The sequence below is a fragment of the Musca vetustissima genome, unplaced genomic scaffold (genome assembly GCF_032173495.1).
Source record: "Musca vetustissima isolate MV318-11 ecotype Yass unplaced genomic scaffold, APGP_CSIRO_Mvet_v1 utg16177, whole genome shotgun sequence".
NCBI lineage: Eukaryota > Metazoa > Arthropoda > Insecta > Diptera > Muscidae > Musca > Musca vetustissima.
The window spans coordinates 248,921-268,464 of NW_026882507.1; the positions used below are offsets into that span (position 1 = coordinate 248,921).

At 33.7% G+C, this 19,544-nt stretch overlaps 1 protein-coding gene across 1 annotated transcript in view; it reads right to left on the bottom strand.

The window, feature by feature from the left end:
- The window catches only part of LOC133328980 (protein mesh), a 90,585-nt gene that overhangs the window by 13,207 nt on the left and 57,834 nt on the right, over positions 1–19,544 (bottom strand). The window contains exons 6-9 of the mRNA XM_061537483.1: positions 13,590–13,758; positions 13,026–13,283; positions 12,667–12,829; positions 12,411–12,584 (exon numbers count right to left, since the gene is read on the bottom strand). Of these exons, the coding sequence (XP_061393467.1) occupies positions 12,411–12,584; positions 12,667–12,829; positions 13,026–13,283; positions 13,590–13,758 (764 nt within the window). The remainder of the gene's footprint in view (positions 1–12,410; positions 12,585–12,666; positions 12,830–13,025; positions 13,284–13,589; positions 13,759–19,544) is intronic.

Here is a 19,544-nt window from a genome sequence, read left to right on the forward strand (position 1 = left end):
GTTTTCAGGAAATTTAACACACATCGTTCTAAATTTAATTCAGTACCCTATGCCAAATTTCATGCAAATCGAAGGATATATAGGGACTTTGGTGCCCCATTTACTTAAAATCGGGCAAAAATATATATGGGAGCTATATCTAAATCTGAACAGGTTTTCACGAAATTTAACACACATCGTTCTAGACTTAATTCAGTACGCAATGCTAAATTTCGTGCAAATCGATGGTATTATAGGGACTATGATGCACCATTTACCTAAAATCGGACGAAAATATATATGGGAGCTATATCTAAATCTGAACCGATTTTCCCGAAATTTAACACACATCGTTCTAAATTTAATTCAGTACCATATGCCAAATTTCATGCAAATAGAAGGATATATAGGGACTTTGATGCCCCATTTACATAAAATCGGACGAAAATATATATGGGAGCTATATCTAAATCTGAACCAATTTCCACGAAATTTAACACACATCGTTCTAGGCTTAATTCAGTACGCTATGCTAAATTTCGTGTAAATCGGAGACTTTGGTGCACCATTTACCTAAAATCGGACAATAATATATATATAGCAGCTATATCTAAATATGAACCGATTTTCACGAAATTTAACACACATCGTTCTAGACTTAATTCAGTACACTATGCCAAATTTCGTGCAAATCGAATGATATATAGGGACTTTGATGCGCCATTTACCTAAAATCGGACGAAAATATTTACGATTTAACATGAACAGACGTACGGACGGACATGCAGAAATCGACTTTAAAGGTGATTCTATGCATATTCTCAAAGGGAACTATAGGTCTATCTCGATTATTTTTGCCTGTTACAAACATATGTACAAAGACATAATACCCTGTACCACAGTGTGGTGAAGGGTATAAAAATCCACGCCTCAATTGGTCCTTTAAAAAATATTCTTTAAAAAATCAACGACTCAGTTGGTCATTAAAAATATATTTTTAAAAAATTTATGGTTTCTACAAAAAAAAATACTAAAGGAAGCTAATATCGAAAATTTGTAATTATTTCATTCCACATTTCCTTTCATTTTTTTCTTCTTGACCAATAGAAAGTAACAATTTTTTGACCTTTGACAAAATTCAGGAAGACCACGTAATGTAATGATTTCCGCATAAATTTCTGGACGGAAGTACGAAAGTATTTAATATGAGAAGCACATTTCTTATTTTTTTTTATTTTACACAATTTCCTCGAATTTAATATCATTTGCAATTCATAAGTAAAGCCAAGAAGGACAAGAAGCAGAAAAGAAATCAATTGAAAATTCATTTAAAGTACAACAAAGTGAATTACAAGAGATTTTCACTTCAATGTCAAGTTATTTACCAGCAAAAGGAAAGCATGTCCTTTTCGTCCAACGTACGTACAATGACCAACAGGAGGGTAGCTGTTTGGAAAGTTTTGACAGCATTTTCGTTCGTCTTACCACATGAAAATAGTACAAAACTTGTCATCTACATAATGTCATCGTTATGGTCTTATGAAATATTTACAAAGCTTTCATAACTTTACCACAACACAGTGAGTCGGACAGTCAGTTAGTCAGTCAGTCCAGTTAACCATGGAGCCATAGATAATAAGGGAAATTACCTTTAATAAGCTCGAAAGGTAAACTAGCAAAAGTTGTCGACATGATGGACTCCAGTTAGTTGTAAACAAATAGTGAACACATAATTTAGTTATCATCGTTCTGTGTTGAATAGGTGTCCAAGGTGTATTTAGGGTTAACAAAATTATTTAAATAATTGTGGGGACGGGAGTTGTTAAATGATGTAACTTATTTTTTACAAAATATGGAAAATAAAAGTTTGAATCCTTTTGGGGGGAAGGATGATGGATAGTTGCATGGATATAACATATTGTTGTATATGTATAGTAAATAAATTATAATATGAAAAAAACAAGTCTTCAAAAAAAGTACGTGAAGTAGATAGCCCTTGAAAAAATGCTTTAAAAAACCACGCCTGTGTTGGTCTTATAAAAATACATTTAAACCAGTAAGGAAAGTAGTAAAGTCGGACGGGGCCGACTTTATGATACCCTTCACCACTTTGGGTGTATTCAACAGGACCATTAAAATGAAATTGGATGAACTAAAATAGTTGATATTTATTTAAATGTGAATCTACCTAGATATATCCATAAAGTATGTAAATCGACTTCATACAAATATAAATAGGTCATCCGTTGGGCTATGTCTGTACTTCTAGAAAACGCAACTACGTAATTCTATGCTAAATTTTGTAAGTTGTGCAAAACTTGATGTCAATCTGACTAACATGAGGAGTTTGATGACCAATTTACTTGAAACCGGGGGAAAATATATATGGAGGCTCTATCCAAATATTAAGCGATTTGAAACAAACTTGTCACGATTAGGTTGTTCTAATTTCAGAAAGTTTTGTTCCTATCAGCCTATTGGTTCCTTGGTGCGTCAATTACTTAAAATCAATCTATAATAAAAGGGAGCTATATGTAAATCTAGACCGATTTTCACGAAAAAAGCAGACATCACTCTAGGCTCACTTCAGTACGTTATGCCAAATTTGGTGCAAATCGAAGGATATATAGGGATTTTGGTGCACCATTTAAATGAAATCGGACGAAACTATATATGGGAGCTATATCTAAATCTGGATCGATTTTCACGACAATTGGCAGACATCATTCTAGACCTAAATGATTAGGCTGTACCAAATTTCGTGCAAATCGAAAGATATATAGGGACCGTTTACATTAAATCGGTTAAATATATATATGGGAGCTATATCTAAATCTCAGCCGATTTTTCCCAATTTCAATATGCCAATTTTCATCCAATTCGGATAATAAATGCGGCCTGTACTTTGTTTACAATTTAACATGGACAGACAGACGGACGGACATGCATAAATCGACTTAGAATGTGATTCTATGCATATTCTCAAAAGGAACCATGTGTCTATCTCGATTATTTTTGCCTGTTACAAACATATGCACAAAGACATAATACCCTGTACCACAATGTGGTGAAGGGTATAAAAATCCATGCCTTAGTTTGACATTGAAAAAAAATCCTTAAAAAAGCTACGCCTTACATTGACCCTGGAAAAATATTCTTTAACAAATCCACGCCTTAATGACCCCTAAAATATTCTTAAACCAGTAAGGAATGTAGTAAAGTCGGACGGGCCGACTATATGATACCATTCACCACTTTGGGTATATTCAACAGATGAATCCTAACAGACGTCGGATTTTTGAAGGAGCAGTAAAATGAAACTGGAACCATAAACATGTCTTTCAGCAACCAATATTAAATTTTTCATTTGGCCAGCTATAGAGTTGCTTCTTACAAAGGGACGAAATTATGTAAATCAATTTAAAACAAATATCAATCGGACATCGGTTGATTATTTGGATAAATATCTGATAAACATGAGGAGTTTGGTACACCATTTACTTAAAATCGGAAGCAAATATATATATATATATATATATATTAAAGCTATATCGAAATCTAAACCGATTTCATCGAAACTTGTCAAAGGTTAGGTTATACTAATTTCAGTATGTTTTGTGCATATCGGCCACATTTTGAGTTCTTGGTGGATCATTTACTTAAAATCGGGGGGAAATATATATGGTAGCTCTATACAACTTTCCACATGCTAGGTTATTTTAACATTAGTACGTTGTGCAAAATTGTATGTCAATCGGCCTAACGTTGGGTCTTTGGTGTACCATTTACTGAAAATCGGACAAAACTATATATGGGAACTATATCTAAATCGGAACCGATTCCTACAAAACTTGGCAAACGTTAGGCAATACTAATTTCAGTACGTTTTGCAAAATGTTGAGCTAATCGGACCCACCTGGAGAGTTTGGTGCAGAATTTATATCTAACTTCTATGTTATACTAACTTGTGGAAATTTTGTGTCAATATTGCGTAAAATCGGAATCTAAATCTGAACCGATTTCAACAAAACTTGCCAGAGATTAATTTATTTTCACTTCAGTTCATTGTACAAAATGATGTCGCAATCGGACAAACTTTGTGTCTTTAGTGAACAATTAACATAAAATCGGAAAAAAATATATATAGGATATATGTCTAAATCTGAACCGAAACTTAGCACACATCATTATCGACTTAATTCATTATTCTGTGCCGAACTTCGTGCAGATCGAAAGGTATATGTGGACTTTGGTGCAACATTTACAATAAATCGGACGAAAAAATATGGGAACTACATCTAAATCTGAAGCGATTTTCAGGAAACATAACACACATCATTCTAGACCTAATTCATTACGGTGTGCCAAATTTCGTGCAAATCGAAATTAATTAAAGGGCTTTGGTACACCATCTATTATAAATCGGACGAAAATATATATGGGACCTTTATCTAAATCTGAACCGATTTTCACGAAACTTAACACATATCATTCTAGACCTAATTAATTACGGTATGTCAAATATATATGGGAACTATATCCAAATCTGGACCGATTTTCACGAAACTTGGCACATATCATTCTAGGCTCAATTCAGTGCCCCATGCAAAATTTCATGCAAATCAAAATATATGTAGGGACTTTGGTGCACCATTTACATTAAATCGGACGATTTTCATGAAACTTAATACACACCATTCTTGACTCAATTCAGTACGCTATGCTACATTTCGTGCACATCGAAAGATATATAGGGACTTTGGTGTACTATTTACATACAATCGGACGAAAATATATTCGGGAGCTATATTCAAATCTAAACCGATTTTCCCAAAAGTTAACACTCATCCGACTACACTCAATTCAGTACGTTATGCCAAATTTCGTGCAAAGCGAAGGATATGTAGGGACTTTGGTTCACTATTTACCTCAAATCGGGTTCGTCCTTGGGCCGAATAAGTGACATGTGCCAAATTTCATCCAATTCGGATTATAAATGCGACTTGTACTTTGTTTACATCTTGCATGCGAACATGTATGAATCGATGCCTATTCTCAAAAGGAACCATGTGTCTATCTCCTTTCCTTTTGCCTTTTACAAACATATGCACAAAGACATAATATCCTGTACCACAGTGTGGTGAAGGGTAACCCCTTGAAAAATATTCTTTAAAAAATCCACGCCTTCTTTATAATATCTAGGCCTTAGTAACCCCTTGAAAAAATATTCTTTAAAAAATCCACGCCTTCTTTATAATATCTACGACTTAGTAACCCCTTGAAAAAATATTCTTTAAAAAATCCACGCCTTCTTTATAATATCTATCTAGGCCCCCTTGAAAAAATATTCTTTAAAAAATCCACGCCTTCTTTATAATATCTACGACTTAGTAACCCCTTGAAAAAATATTCTTTAAAAAATCCACGCCTTCTTTATAATATCTACGCCTTATTAACCCCTTGAAAAAATATTCTTTAAAAAATCCACGCCTTCTTTATAATATCTAGGCCTTAGTAACCCCTTGAAAAAATATTCTTTAAAAAATCCACGCCTTCTTTATAATATCTACGCCTAAAAAATCCACGTAACCCCTTGAAAAAATATTCTTGAAAAAATAAAAAATCCACGCCTTCTTTATAATATCTAGGCCTTAGTAACCCCTTGAAAAAATATTCTTTAAAAAATCCACGCCTTCTTTATAATATCTACGCCTTAGTAACCCCTTGAAAAAATATTCTTTAAAAAATCCACGCCTTCTTTATAATATCTACGCCTTAGTAACCCCTTGAAAAAATATTCTTTAAAAAATCCACGCCTTCTTTATAATATCTAGGCCTTAGTAATCCCTTGAAAAAATATTCTTTAAAAAATCCACGCCTTCTTTATAATATCTACGCCTTAGTAACCCCTTGACAAAATATTTTTTTAAATATTTGTTCATTCTCTTGACCACATCTAATTCAATATTTTATCACAATTTTTTTGCAATTAATATCTAAAACATATATTGTCACATGAATTGAAATTCCGAGTAAAAAAGTTATCAACAACCACAAACACTGGAATACATTTAAAATTTACACGAATTTTCAATTTGGCCCAAAAACCAACAAAAAAAAGTGTTAACATTTTGCAATAACAAATTCAACAGTCCCAAAGTCACATACACACGACGGAAAAATGTCGTTTAGAGAAATCTATTTTTGGGTTTTGTGACCCACATAAAAATACTCTCGTTCGGTTTCTATCTCTCTCCACTTATTTGCATATCTAAGTCATTAGGAAACTGAATGACATTTTGTTCGGTATTTTATTTGTAAATTGGCGATAGATTTTCGTTCGCTCTTGGCTATATTCGTATATATTTTACTAACTTTTTGTTCACAGACAATTGATTTGAAATTGAATTAAATCACCATCAACAGTGTCATTGAAAATATCCTGGCATCATCATCAGCATCCTACAGTTCATTATCACGAGCGAGAGCGACAAAGTATGACAGACTTAGTGTAAGCTGTAAATGAACTGCAACAGCAATAACAAACAAGAGCAAATCTACTGATGATGACAAAAAACAACAGCAACAACTACTACTACAATGGCAACAACAAAAACGCGTTTATTTCCTAGTTATCGTTTGTTGTCAACGCCGCCGTCATCATAGGAGCAGCTTCATCATCGCTTTGTGTGTGTTAGAAGAAATTCCCTTTAACATCCGGCTGAACATTAAAAAAATACGTAAAATTAAATGTTTTAAAAATGTTCTATTAGTACTACTGACTGACTAACTATCTGCTGCGTACATACATATCTGCATTGGAGATTTCTGCCATCAGTAAATAAGGGTAAGTTCGAACGAAGCAAAAAACATTATCACAAGGATACTGCACTTCACATTCCAAGGCTATCGCCGCCGATTCAATGTTCAACGATTCAAGTATGCATCAATTGATGGGAAAATGAAGTGAAAACAGAAATAAAAAATCTAGACTGACGTTCTTGGGTAAATAGTTTGTGACAACTATGTGTCGCGATATTAAATGAAAGTTGTTGTTTTTTTTATAAGAAATAAGTCAATGTTTAAGTAGTTAATTGCAAGAAGGGAAGCTTACAATTAATTTACAATAATAAGACAAGTTTAATTGGATGCTTTCCTTTTTCCTCGTGGTCTATTTATTCTTAACTCAATAGAAGTCATGCAGAAAAAAATCCACTAATGCAACGAGTGGGGGACATTTACTGCAATATTTTAAAGAAGAGTAGAAAAAAATAGAAATTTTCCCTGTTCTCAGAAATTGTACATTAATATCAATAATTAAGAGATTTCGAAAATTAAAAAAAAATAGTTGTTCAATAATTATTCTAAAGCTTCCATTTGTAAGTCTATAGAAATAAGGACATTGTCTTAGCAATTATAAGTATATCATAGACATTTATTAAGGACGTCGAGGAGTTTGACGAGTCTATTACGCTGTGGTACAAAATTGACCTCATGGAAAACCCTATTGACGAGTGTAAGCCAAAAAGGTCAATATTTTGAGGTAATATTTAGTTTACGGTGCAAAAAGTTAAGGATGAAAAAGACGAACAATGCCTCGAGATGGAATGAGGATAGTTTTTTCCTAAAGTAAAGTCCTCATTATATTTAATTGAAGAGATACTCAAAAATAACCGCAAACAAAGATGTAAATCTTTTTCTTCATTAACTGTAGAGTTACCAGTGAAAAATTCAGTCAGCCATAACTCAAAAACTTGACCTATGGCGAATTACCTTCTAGGTACTTAATACTCGCCAATGGCTTATGTCCTCATAAGGAAATTTTCACTCAACCTAAAATCAGAAGTGCTTCGAAGATTGGACTCCGGCAAAGTAGAGGAATTGTTTTAAAAGGGGCAAGATAGTTATTAATTAAAACCTTTCCCATTTCGAATTTATATATTTTAATTTTTGAAGATAATGATTTTCATGGTCGAGTTGTAGCAATACAGAAGTTATATCTAACAGGTCCTCTCTTTTATATATTTCATGATTGTCGGACAGATCCAGTTTCATTGCTGGATCCAACATGTATGTATGCTATAACTATATATGATAAACCCAAATACCCTATACTAAAATTCTATTTCGCCAGTTAAGGGCGTGGCAAATATCTGTGCAGAAAATGATCAATGTAGGTCCATGTTTTAACATAACCAGCATATATACGTCCAACCAAATTTCAAGTATTCTTTCTGATGGTGTAAAATGCATTTTCCAACCGATGTTACTGTAATTTGATGAAATCATCTTCGCAAATGATGTTCAATATTTAGTACATCCACATTAAACAGTATCGTCTTATTTTCGTTATTTTGATGTATTTATCCGCATTTTCATCCGAAGTGGGAGTAGTTTGGAATTTATTGTTTTTGGAGTGTTCTTGCATACACTTTTCAATATACATAGGTAATTTTTTGCCAAAGTGTCTCTATGCAGGTCTCGACAGATTCTTAATATTTTGATAGTCTTCTTCAGCCAAAGTGGCTGCGAATTTGTCGATCGACTCAATATGTGGCTACAATTCGGTATACAGGATTTTTGAGATGGTAAGAAACAGGAAATATTCAGGGCAGGTATATGTCTCTCATATAATAAAGCCAAGTCATTCAAATTTTCAAGATGCTCTTCGGGCCCTAGCACAAAATGTGCAGCAGGAGTGAGTTATTTGGCATTTTGTTTTGTCAGAGAGTAAAAACTTTATTAACTGCAATTTATAAAGGTCCCGACCATTTCTTTGCACTTCTGAAGAGTTTTATTAAGAAATTTACTTTTCTGTGCGACGTGTTTTAAAAAAATGACTTTATGGGCATTATCCGCCGAGGTGTAAGGCAGCGAAGACTATAGTTTCGGATCTAGCCACTGATCATCATCAGTTCCTTTAGTTTTTTGTTGGGATAATCTCCCCAGAATCTATTTATTTTTACAAAAAATCTTTCATACCCAAATGTAATGTAACAATCGAAGTACTTACGTTACCAGCGGTGCTATCGCTGAAAGTCAAATGTTCCCAAATTTGCCTCCACTTGTTTATTTATAGATAATAATTGGATTCATGGTTTTCACGCCATATCCAAAACCCCTTTTCGAGCTTTTTAAAAATCAATCATTCTGTTTGCAACACCTCGAAGAATTCACTATAGACCTTACAAAGTATATTCATGATCATAATAAAATTTTATGTCGATTTAGGCATCCTTGTCTGTCCGTCTTTAGAAACCACGAAACCACGTCTTTTGAAATTAATACTGACCCACGTTAATGGTACCTCCCTCAAAATTGGTTAAATTGGTTCTAATTTGATATTTTGGGATCTCATAACGGAACCACTGCATCTCCGCATTAAAAATTATTAATTTTCGGTATTTTGAGAATTTTGGATACGTTTAATTGGTTTAATTGAGAATTTTGGATGCGTTTAATTGGTTTAATTTCGTATTTTCTATTGTCATTGGCTTTCAAATCTCACTACCAAAAATATCAATATTGTTCTCGGTTTTATTATATATTATATTGGGGAAAAAGAAATCCATTAGGCCGGTCATCGAAAATGTCGATAAAATCGGAAAAATGATCGAAGTTGACCGGCAAATCAGCAGTCCAGCCCAGGAGCTAAAAATCGACCATAAAACCATTTCCATAAACCTGGATTCAAAAATAAGCTCGATGTTTGGTGTGCCACACCAATTAACAGAAAAAATAGGATTGATCGAATTTCCATCAGCGAAGCCTTGGCCAAACGAAATGAAATAGATCCATTTCTTAAACGGATAACCCTGTGCCAAAATCAGGACTAACAACCAGGAAGGTTCTGCTATGCATTTAATGGGACTGGAAGGGGGTTATTTATTATGAGCTGCTTCCATATGGCCAAACGCTAAATTATGATCTCCACTGTCAATAACTGGAATATAGCAATTGACCAGAAACGTCCATAATTGGCCAACGGGAGAGGTGTCGTGTTCCACCAGGACAACACTAGTCCACACACATCTACAGTGAAGTAGATGTGTGTGTGGCATCCACCATCATCTTTTTCTTGCATTGCAAAATTTCTTTAATGATAAAAAATTGTGAAAAACGACTACGAGTTTTTTTGCAAATATAGATAAGGACTTCTATGAGAGAGGCATTATAAAGTTACCTTTAAATTGGCAGCAAATCATACAACAAAACGGTGGATCGAACATTCAGAAGAATGTTAAATAAAGTCCTATAGTTCATATAAAAATAATGAATTTCTTTTTCCCAACCTAATATATAACGGAAAACATAATATATTTTAAGAATTTCAATCATATTTTCTCTCGTATTTTTTGGTATGTCCCATGTTATAATAATTACAAGGTAGGGCACAGCTACCAACTGATTACAATTTTTTCTCAAGGTGGCTTGTTCAATCGAATCAAAATTGGTCTGTTCCAGTACTTTTTTAATAGTAAATCTAGTAAAAGGGAAACATTTCAAAATTGCTCTCAGAGTAAAAAATAATTTAAAAAGTTCGGGAACGCAAATCTAGTATATATGCCAAAATTAGATGGCAATACTTCAAACTCAACATAACAGCCAATCAGAAGTAGGCATTCCTGTTTACCATTTTTACTCGACCAAATTTCTCGAGTAAAAAGTTTTCAAAGAGAACGCCATTTTGTTTTGTGCTCTCTTAAATTTGAGTTAATGTTTTACCAGTTTTGTGGGTTGAGGAACGGTTTTCGAGTAAAAAGTTGGAAAACATGTAAAATGAGTTGATTCTTGTAGGTTCTGGAACGGAACTAATACATATTTTGTGTATGTGTGCTTATTGTTTTGAATGCTATGTCAAATAAATTCAAAATAAATTGAAATATATTCAAGTTTAATTGAAATGATGTTTTTAATACGTTCGTCTGGAAGTAATTACTTTGTTATGGATGAAACACACATTTTATGGTATTCCCTACTGAATTTTGGAAAGAAATCATATCCTTTCATTCATCTTTCACGTTTTTAGTTTTTTGTTGAAAAAATGTCAAATAATCACAAACACTTGTTGCGTAAATTTATTTTATTTTTGGCAGAAGGAGTCACACGTGCATAGTTGCTTTTTTGTTATTCACCACAAACTTCCCTACCTTGTATTATTGTACCATGGTATGTCCTATCATAACATTAATTTTAGATATTTTGATTGTCATCCTCATGGTGGAGGAACTTAACATCGATTTTACTTATTTTATTTTAATTTCATATGAATCTACAATTTCTCAAAAATGTCTCATTAAAATTTCAAGGGAAATCTCAACAACCCTTGAAGATATGGCCGCATCAAGCGACGGCAAACGTGTTTCTTTAATCGCGATAACTCAACAACTAATTTGGAACCAATTAGATTTGTTCCAAATTTTAACACGTTATTCTGGACCTACATAAATATTATATGAACTAGAATAAATCCAATCGGTGAATATCTTCCCTAGTTTCCAGCTTTGTGAAAGTCCTGTTTCCGATTAAAAACCATCTTGATTAAACAATAAATATGTTTATTATAATAGTACATCGACAGACATATACAAGGAGGGACGGGTCAATCGTGTGTCCTTTCAATATAAAATTTCTTATATTTGTTTATATTCATGATAAAAAAATATGTATATTGATACTAAATGTATATTGATACTAAATTTCTTAACATTCTTTTTTTCAAGAACGATTGATATAGGCACTAAATGTAATATTTGTGTTTTTCGAAAATACTACAAAACATTGCCTTGTTATCTGCGGATATGGTTTATTTTTTTTTTATAACGCACTTCTTACTAAAAATACCCTAAAGTCCAGGCTTAATTTTTATATCTATTTTAAATTTTTATTTGCCACAAAAAGGGCATTTATTGTGGTCTTCGAGGAGTGGGAGTGGGTGGGACACAACAATTTTATGATTCATCTATAAAAAATGCTATTCGATTCGTATATTTCAGTTTATATTATTTTCAAAAACATGCTTTGGCTTTCATTACTACCATTTAGATATTTATTGCAATAAAATGCTTACCAATAATATAGATGATGGCCATTGGATTTCAAAACCAGAAGTAATAACAAAAAAAGTACAACACTCATTGCAACCACATTTGCCAAAAGGAGGGAGGCGTGGGCATAAACATATACACACACACAAACCTCATAATATAAAAATCTCACACAGCAGTGGTTACAAAATATAAAACTCAGTCTCACACACATACACACACAGAGGCAAATAGATAAATGCTTGCATACAAATTGAAATTCCATTAGGAAAATTAAATTGCAATGGAAATGAAATTTTAAATATGAAACAAGAAATAAATGACCAACAACAACAACACAACATGATGACCAGGCCAAATTTTAGCTGTCCATTGAATACTTACGGACTGATTTTCAAATTATTATATTGCTGTGGATCGGTTAAATTGATTTGAATGAAACCAAATTGCAGATCGTTGTTAATGTTATTGCGGTTGATGTAGTTTTGTGGCGAAATAATATAGTGTCCGGTATTACTGGCCGATGCTTCAATGACATCAATATATTCCAATTGGGGACTGTTTGGAAGAGAATCGAAAACAAAATTAAATCAAATACGTGTGGTTAATGTTTATGAGTGGTGTGAATTGATTTACTTACTGAATTGTGGTTTCACGATAGCCCCACAGGGATATCATAATATTGGCATTGGCATTTGAGGTTAAATTGTAGGCATTCCAATTAATGCGAATTTCCTTGGGGGCTTTTTTGTGGACATCATCGGTTTCAAAGAAGATTTTCTCAGTGGCAGCCGCAGGTGTTTCTATTTTTGTGAGGGGAGGAAGAGAAAGGAAGAGGAAATAAGAAAAAGTAGAAAATAAGCTCCGTATCACAAATTAGCCAGATAAAAAAAAACAAACATCAGTTTTTTCGTCGTTGTTTGTTTGCGGGATTTAGTATGCCACCCTCCAATATCCCTCATTTCTTTCGTTTTAGCTTTCACAGAGTTTTTCACTTACCTACAAAGTATTTACCACGCCATTTAAAACGCTCATTACCAACGGAAATTTCAAAGCGTATATAGCCCTCGGCCTTCAGGTATGGCTGTACGCAGATGACACGATTTCTATCCACATATTGGCCAAGTACATCTTCCGTATCAAAGTGACACATGACACGTACATTGGGATCAAAGCAGGGGCCGGTAATGTTGACAACGGTGCCGCCCAGCATGTTGCCAGATTCGGGGGCAAAGGTCAAAGGTAGAATGGCAGCATCTATAGTAGTCGTACAACAACAACAAGAATAGAAAATAATAAAGGTTAATCTTGGCCAACAGCAAGAAGAACAATGAATGAAAAATCGTAAGCCAAACACTCAACAAAAAGCAGAGAAAGAAGAAGACTAATAAAGCCAGCGCCGTGAGTGATTGAGTGCCAGTGTGTGAATGAGGGATTATAACGCATTGTCCTATTTTGCTTTATTACCCTCATTTTTGTCACACTTTTTTGCTGCTTCTTCTTTTTTGTTTTCTTAATGACTATCTATGTAAAAAAACTGCAAAAAATGCCATCACAGCTTACCAATATCCTTGTTACACGACCCAATTAAAATCTCCTCATCCAAACGGAAAATGTGACGTCCAGGGAAACCATTACCCCATCCACGACCAGTCAAATCACGTATCACCATATTTTGACTGTACGGTTTGTATTCGTAGGATCGCGTGCCATTACCAGCATTGAAGCCAACCTGCAGCAGAAAAAAAATAAATAAACACAATTATAAATTATTTGCCAAACGAATTTAGTCGTTTTGTAAAAATTACGAAGAAGAAGATAGATTACAAATCATTTTTATCATTTGTGTGTCATGAAGGGGAGGGACATATAAATTACCCTATCGCACATAAAAAAATCGAAAGTAAATATATAGTTAGCAAGGTAATAATGGTGGAGGTTATTTTAAGGTGTATAACATTGTCTTAAATATATACCAAAACTATACCTAAACTACCCTTCATCACTTTGGGTACATATAAGATATGTTTATAGAATGCTGTAGATAGAACAAACATATCATCTTTGGAGGACCATTGAAATCGAATCGGACGAAAATAGATGTGTGATCTACATAGACATTTGAAATAATTTAAAATAACACAAAACTTACCAGTCTGAAACCTAAGAAAAATGATATGCTTGTCGGGCAGACTTGGGTTCTTTGGTCAACCAGGTGTATGAAATCGATCGAACTTATGTGTGGAGCTATATATAAATTTGGACTTAACTGACATAACTATATATAAGCTATATCCAAATCTGAACTGATTTCAACAAAACTTCGTATACTTGTTGTCTCAATCCGACAAATATTAAATCAGACGAAACTATATATGAGAATTGTATATTAATTTGAACCGATTTCTACAAAACTTCACAGACAACAAACTGGACTTAATTCTGTACGCTGTGCAAAATTTTGTCTCATTCCGACAAATATTGGGAGTTTGGTACACCATTTGGGAAAATCTGACGAAAATACATATGGGATCGATATCTAAATCTGGACCTATTTCAACATCACTTCACAGACATCAAACTGCACATAATTCAGTACGCTGTGCAAAATTTTGTCTCAATCCTATAAATATTGGGAGATTGGGGCATCATTTAGATGACATCTGACAAAAATATTTATGGGAGCTATATCTAAATCTGAACCGATTTTCTTCCAATTTAAATTGAGTTCGTCCTCGAGCCAGATAAGTAACTTCTTCTGTTCTGTTCACAAGAATACATGAATGGACGGAACCATAGGTCTATGTCGATTCTCTCTGCCTGTTAAAAACATATGCACAATGACATAATACCCTGTACCACAGAGCGTTGAAGGGTATGATGGATATGTCCGGTCGAGTCGAAAAACTGAATTTTTTTGGGATCCTTAATATAAAAAGAGATTTGCAATCTACCCTTAATATTCTATATAAAATTTCAACAGAAATATTCGGCGATATATTCTTGGAATTGAGTGGACCCATGTTAAACAACTAAAATGTTCGTCCTGCATCGAGAACTAAAAATCAATAATACTGCTGAAATTATTCAAAAAAGGCGAGTATCCTTCCTTAAACCTAATATCAAAGCTCCATAATGAAATATACCCTCCAATTTGAAGTGGATATTCAAACATCTGTGAAAGCCAAATACCTAATTATAGGCACTTTGATTAGGAGCCTTTACAGACGAACCTGAATGCGGTCTTTATACTAGATGGGCTGGTGAGAGTCTCTTTAGACAAGGAGTCCATATAGATGAGCTTTATATACGTGCTGAGCTTTATATATCTATAGACGAGTTATCTATAGACGAAGGCAGCATATTTTTACTGGCCAGAGGGTGTCTCTATAAACGAGGTCTGTAGGATGTTTGTAGACGAACTGGAGGGAATCTTAATGGACCAGCTGAGGGTCGGGAGTCTTTGTAGACGATTTGTAGAGTGTTTTTATGGAAGAGCTGAAGGACAGAATTATTTATAGAGGGAGGATCCCCGAACCTAAGCAGACATTCTTTATAGACAATAGAGTATTTTAGGTTATTCTTTATAGACAAAGTCTGAAAGAAGGAGATATCCTTTATAAATCAGGCAGTGTATATAGATATGCCGAAGAGAGTCTTTGTAGTCTGTACTGAAATGAACCTAACGATTTGAAGATCTTTATAAACTACCAGAAAGAAGTCTGTATAGACCAGCTGATATGACAGGAGTATTTATAGAACAGGTAGTCGTCATATACGAGGAGTATTTACATATGAACTGAAGCAACAAATTTTAATAGACCAAGTAAAGAACGTTTTTTTTTTTAGATGAGTTGAATGTCGCGGATCCCCTGTATTCGATCTGAATAATGAAAAGAAGATGAAGACCTGAATACTTCTTTAAAGGCGACCTGAAAATGCTTTATAAAGGAACTCTGAAAGTAATTTAGAATTGTTTTATGTAAGCGAGCTGGAGTAAAGATGGGTTAGTTGGGTTTTTATGAGACCAAGAGTTTCTTCGAAAACCAGAAATATTTAGAGGCTATCCGAAAGCCAGATAAATAATTTGAAGTCTCGGAAATTGTAAAAGACCTGAAGGTCAATGAATATTTATGCGCCGAAAATCAAGAAGTATTCTTAAAAAATAAAACTTGTATGCATAGTTAAAACTTTATGTTCATGTATACGAACTGAAGACTAAAAGCCTTCTTCAGACCACAAAAGATGAAGCCAAAATGTATTATTTTGACGAGTTGGAGAGCAGAGACTAGTATGGAGACGATGTAAGAGCCAAAAATGCCATTAGATTATCTGATTGAAGGGTCCTGTAAACGTTCGGGACTTTTATATATGATGGGTTATGCCAGGATAAATGTTAGGTATTAAGATTTGACAAACAATTAGAGCGAATTAGATTTAAAAACGTTCCCGTAGTACTGGATTGTTAGATAAGGGGGTACCATGATATGGAGGTTATAAAAAAATGGGACAATTTTAATAATTTTTGAGAGGGTTGTGTTTCACCCTGGGTTGTTTTGTAATGTTCGGCTTTCAAATGTGCCCTATAAATCCACTCGAAAAAAACACACACAAAATAATGAGTTTTCGGTCCACTTCATCCCAATATTATTATGTGACATCACCGAAAATTATAGGCGTTGTCCTTGATCAAACCTGGATCCTCTTAGAAAAATTCAAAGCGATCCGCGCTATATTTTGGCCCTCTAATGTGGTAGTGGGTTACTAAATAATGTATGAATACGTAAACACCTGTAAATATTTACGTGTATCTCCCTCATCCGAGTACATACGACAATATAATTGGTACCAATTTAAAGGGCAACGACTCCTCTTGGATATACTATCAATTTTTCGGGTCTATGTCCTTCAGGGGTAAATTTATACACTATAGAATACAAATTTTGTAATTTTTCACACAAAAGTCAGGGTCCATTTAACCCGCTAAATATTAAGCGATATTTATCAAAAAATGTATGCTTATTCTTTGACCCGATCCCCTTCTCCATGTAAAAAAATTGAGATGTTTGGGCCATAATTGCGACCTGTGGAGCGACCAGAAAAACCGACAAAAGTTAAGTATTTGGTCCATTTCATCCCCTAAATATTAACCGATCTTTATCAAAACAATAGGAGTCTTCATTGGCCATGCAAAATTTCGTGAAGATTGGTCGATAATTGTAGCTGTATCGTGTTTACAAAATATAATGGACAGAGGGACGGACGGACACACATGTTTAGATCGACTCAGCTAATCGAGATATGACGATCGGTATACTTAAAGATGGGTTTAGGGCCAATATTTCGCGGCGTTACAAACTCTTGGGGCTGCACAAAGCTGTAATACCCTGGCAACATAGGGTATAATTACATCCAATTGGATAAAAACCCTGTCGGAATTCGCCAAAGTACCGAACTTTTAATGTACCATTATATAGGGGATATCCTAAAAAGTAGACCGATATTTACAATTTTTGGTAGGGAAATTTACTATCCAATGAGAACTCTAGGGATCAAATTACAGCCAATTCGCATAAGACAACCGGACCCATACTTCCTTAAATATCGAATAAAGGGGGGTTAGCTTTATATGGTAGCTATCATAAAAAGTGGCCCAATATTGAGAATTTTTGGTAAAGAGATACTCAATCAGAACTCAAAATGCCAAATTACAGCCAATTCTGCTGAAAAAATTTGAAACTTAAAATATCAAATAACCGCCAATTCGGTTAAAAACGCATAAAAATCAACAAAATATTCAATGAGAACCCAAAATAGCAAATTACAATAAATTCCGTTGAATAACGTGTCCAAAATACCGAATATTTGGCGTTACCGTTATATGGGGCCTTCTTCGAATTTTTAGTGCGGAAGTGTGATTTAGAATGAAACCCCAAAATACCATATTATAGCCATTTCGGTCGGAAAACGTGTCCAAAATCCCCAAAATAACGAATATTGATGGGCTCCGTTATGTGGGGGCTACACCAAAACGTGGTGTACCAAACATCCTCGGGGTAATAACAATGTATATGCAAATTTTTCAATCTCTATCTAAAATATTGCGAGCCTTATTAGGAAGTCTAAAACTCACTCCCATTATCGGTTTTAAAAAAATGTTTTTTTTGTTTTTATTTAATTCGAACGTATCCAATATGTTTGTTATAACGTCCACCCACTGTATTTACAATTGCGGCATGCTCGTGCTGTTATTCTGATGTGGTAAACCGAAACAAACATTTTTATTTACTTTTCGTTTGGTCATAAACCTAAAACGTGTAAATAGATTTTTTTGCTGTCCGCCACGTTTTGTATAGCCTTCGTTGTTGTAAACCACTAATTTACATAGTTTGTTTGGTATTTTTTTCGTTGTTGTTACTGTTATAGTAAAGATAAAAATTGAATTTATGAAATAAAAATCTGGTGTTCAACATCAACAGAAAAAAGTTAAAAAACATTTAAATAAAAATGTACACATCAGTGTAAATATTTTATCAGTAAAGGGCCACAACATAGGGATGTACACATCTATGGTGTTAACATTTCAAAGCAAACACAAAAAATATATTATTTAAATCTGTAATATACAACAAACTTATACCAATAGATATAGATATTTATATTAAAATTTCATATATTGAAATGTTTAGAGTTCTTTGCAAAAGTCCTTTACTATATTTAGTTTGCTTACAGTATTTAGTTCTCAAAGATTCAACTATGTATTATCTAACGAAATAATTCACTAAATTTCTCCCGGTTTCCTTTGCGTTATCTCATTTAGAACATCACATCCTCAAAGGATATTAAATTTTATAGTTTTCCACCGAAAAGAAAATCTGTATGGAAACCCGTTATGCTTCTTTTTACGTAAATTCATAGAAAAAAAGAAAATTTTCAACAAAGAATTAAAATTTACTTATATCCGGAATAGCTTGTGCAGAGTTGGCGGGAAATTATGTTGCGTTGTAGTAACCGACGAAATAAAATTAAGAAGTTTGGCACATTCAAAGAAATGCATCGCACAAAAAACCGCGATGTACTTAAAATGATTAAAATGTTACTAAGAGAGTCTCTGACGAAGGTTGGACGAGAAAAAAAATGATGGTGAACTTCAATGTGAAAGTAATATTCGAAGGTCTAGATAGGATGCACAAAGTAACGAATCTTAGGGCAGGAGAGAATGATGACATGTATTGGCATTTAATATACAATTTTATAGTATTCATTCAGTTACATTTGAAAACATCTATTCGTTATATTCAATATGTTAACACTCCTTATACACATACCTACCTACACTCCTAGTGCAAAATTTTCTATAAAAAGCCTATTCTTCAATTCTAATAAATTTTTCACAACAATTTAATCTAAAACTTCTCGTTTTTTTAATTTTAAAATGAATTGCATTTTCATCAAAGCCACAAAATATTGTCATTTCGTAGATTGTTCAGTTGCTGTTGTTGGTTTAATTTCAGAATT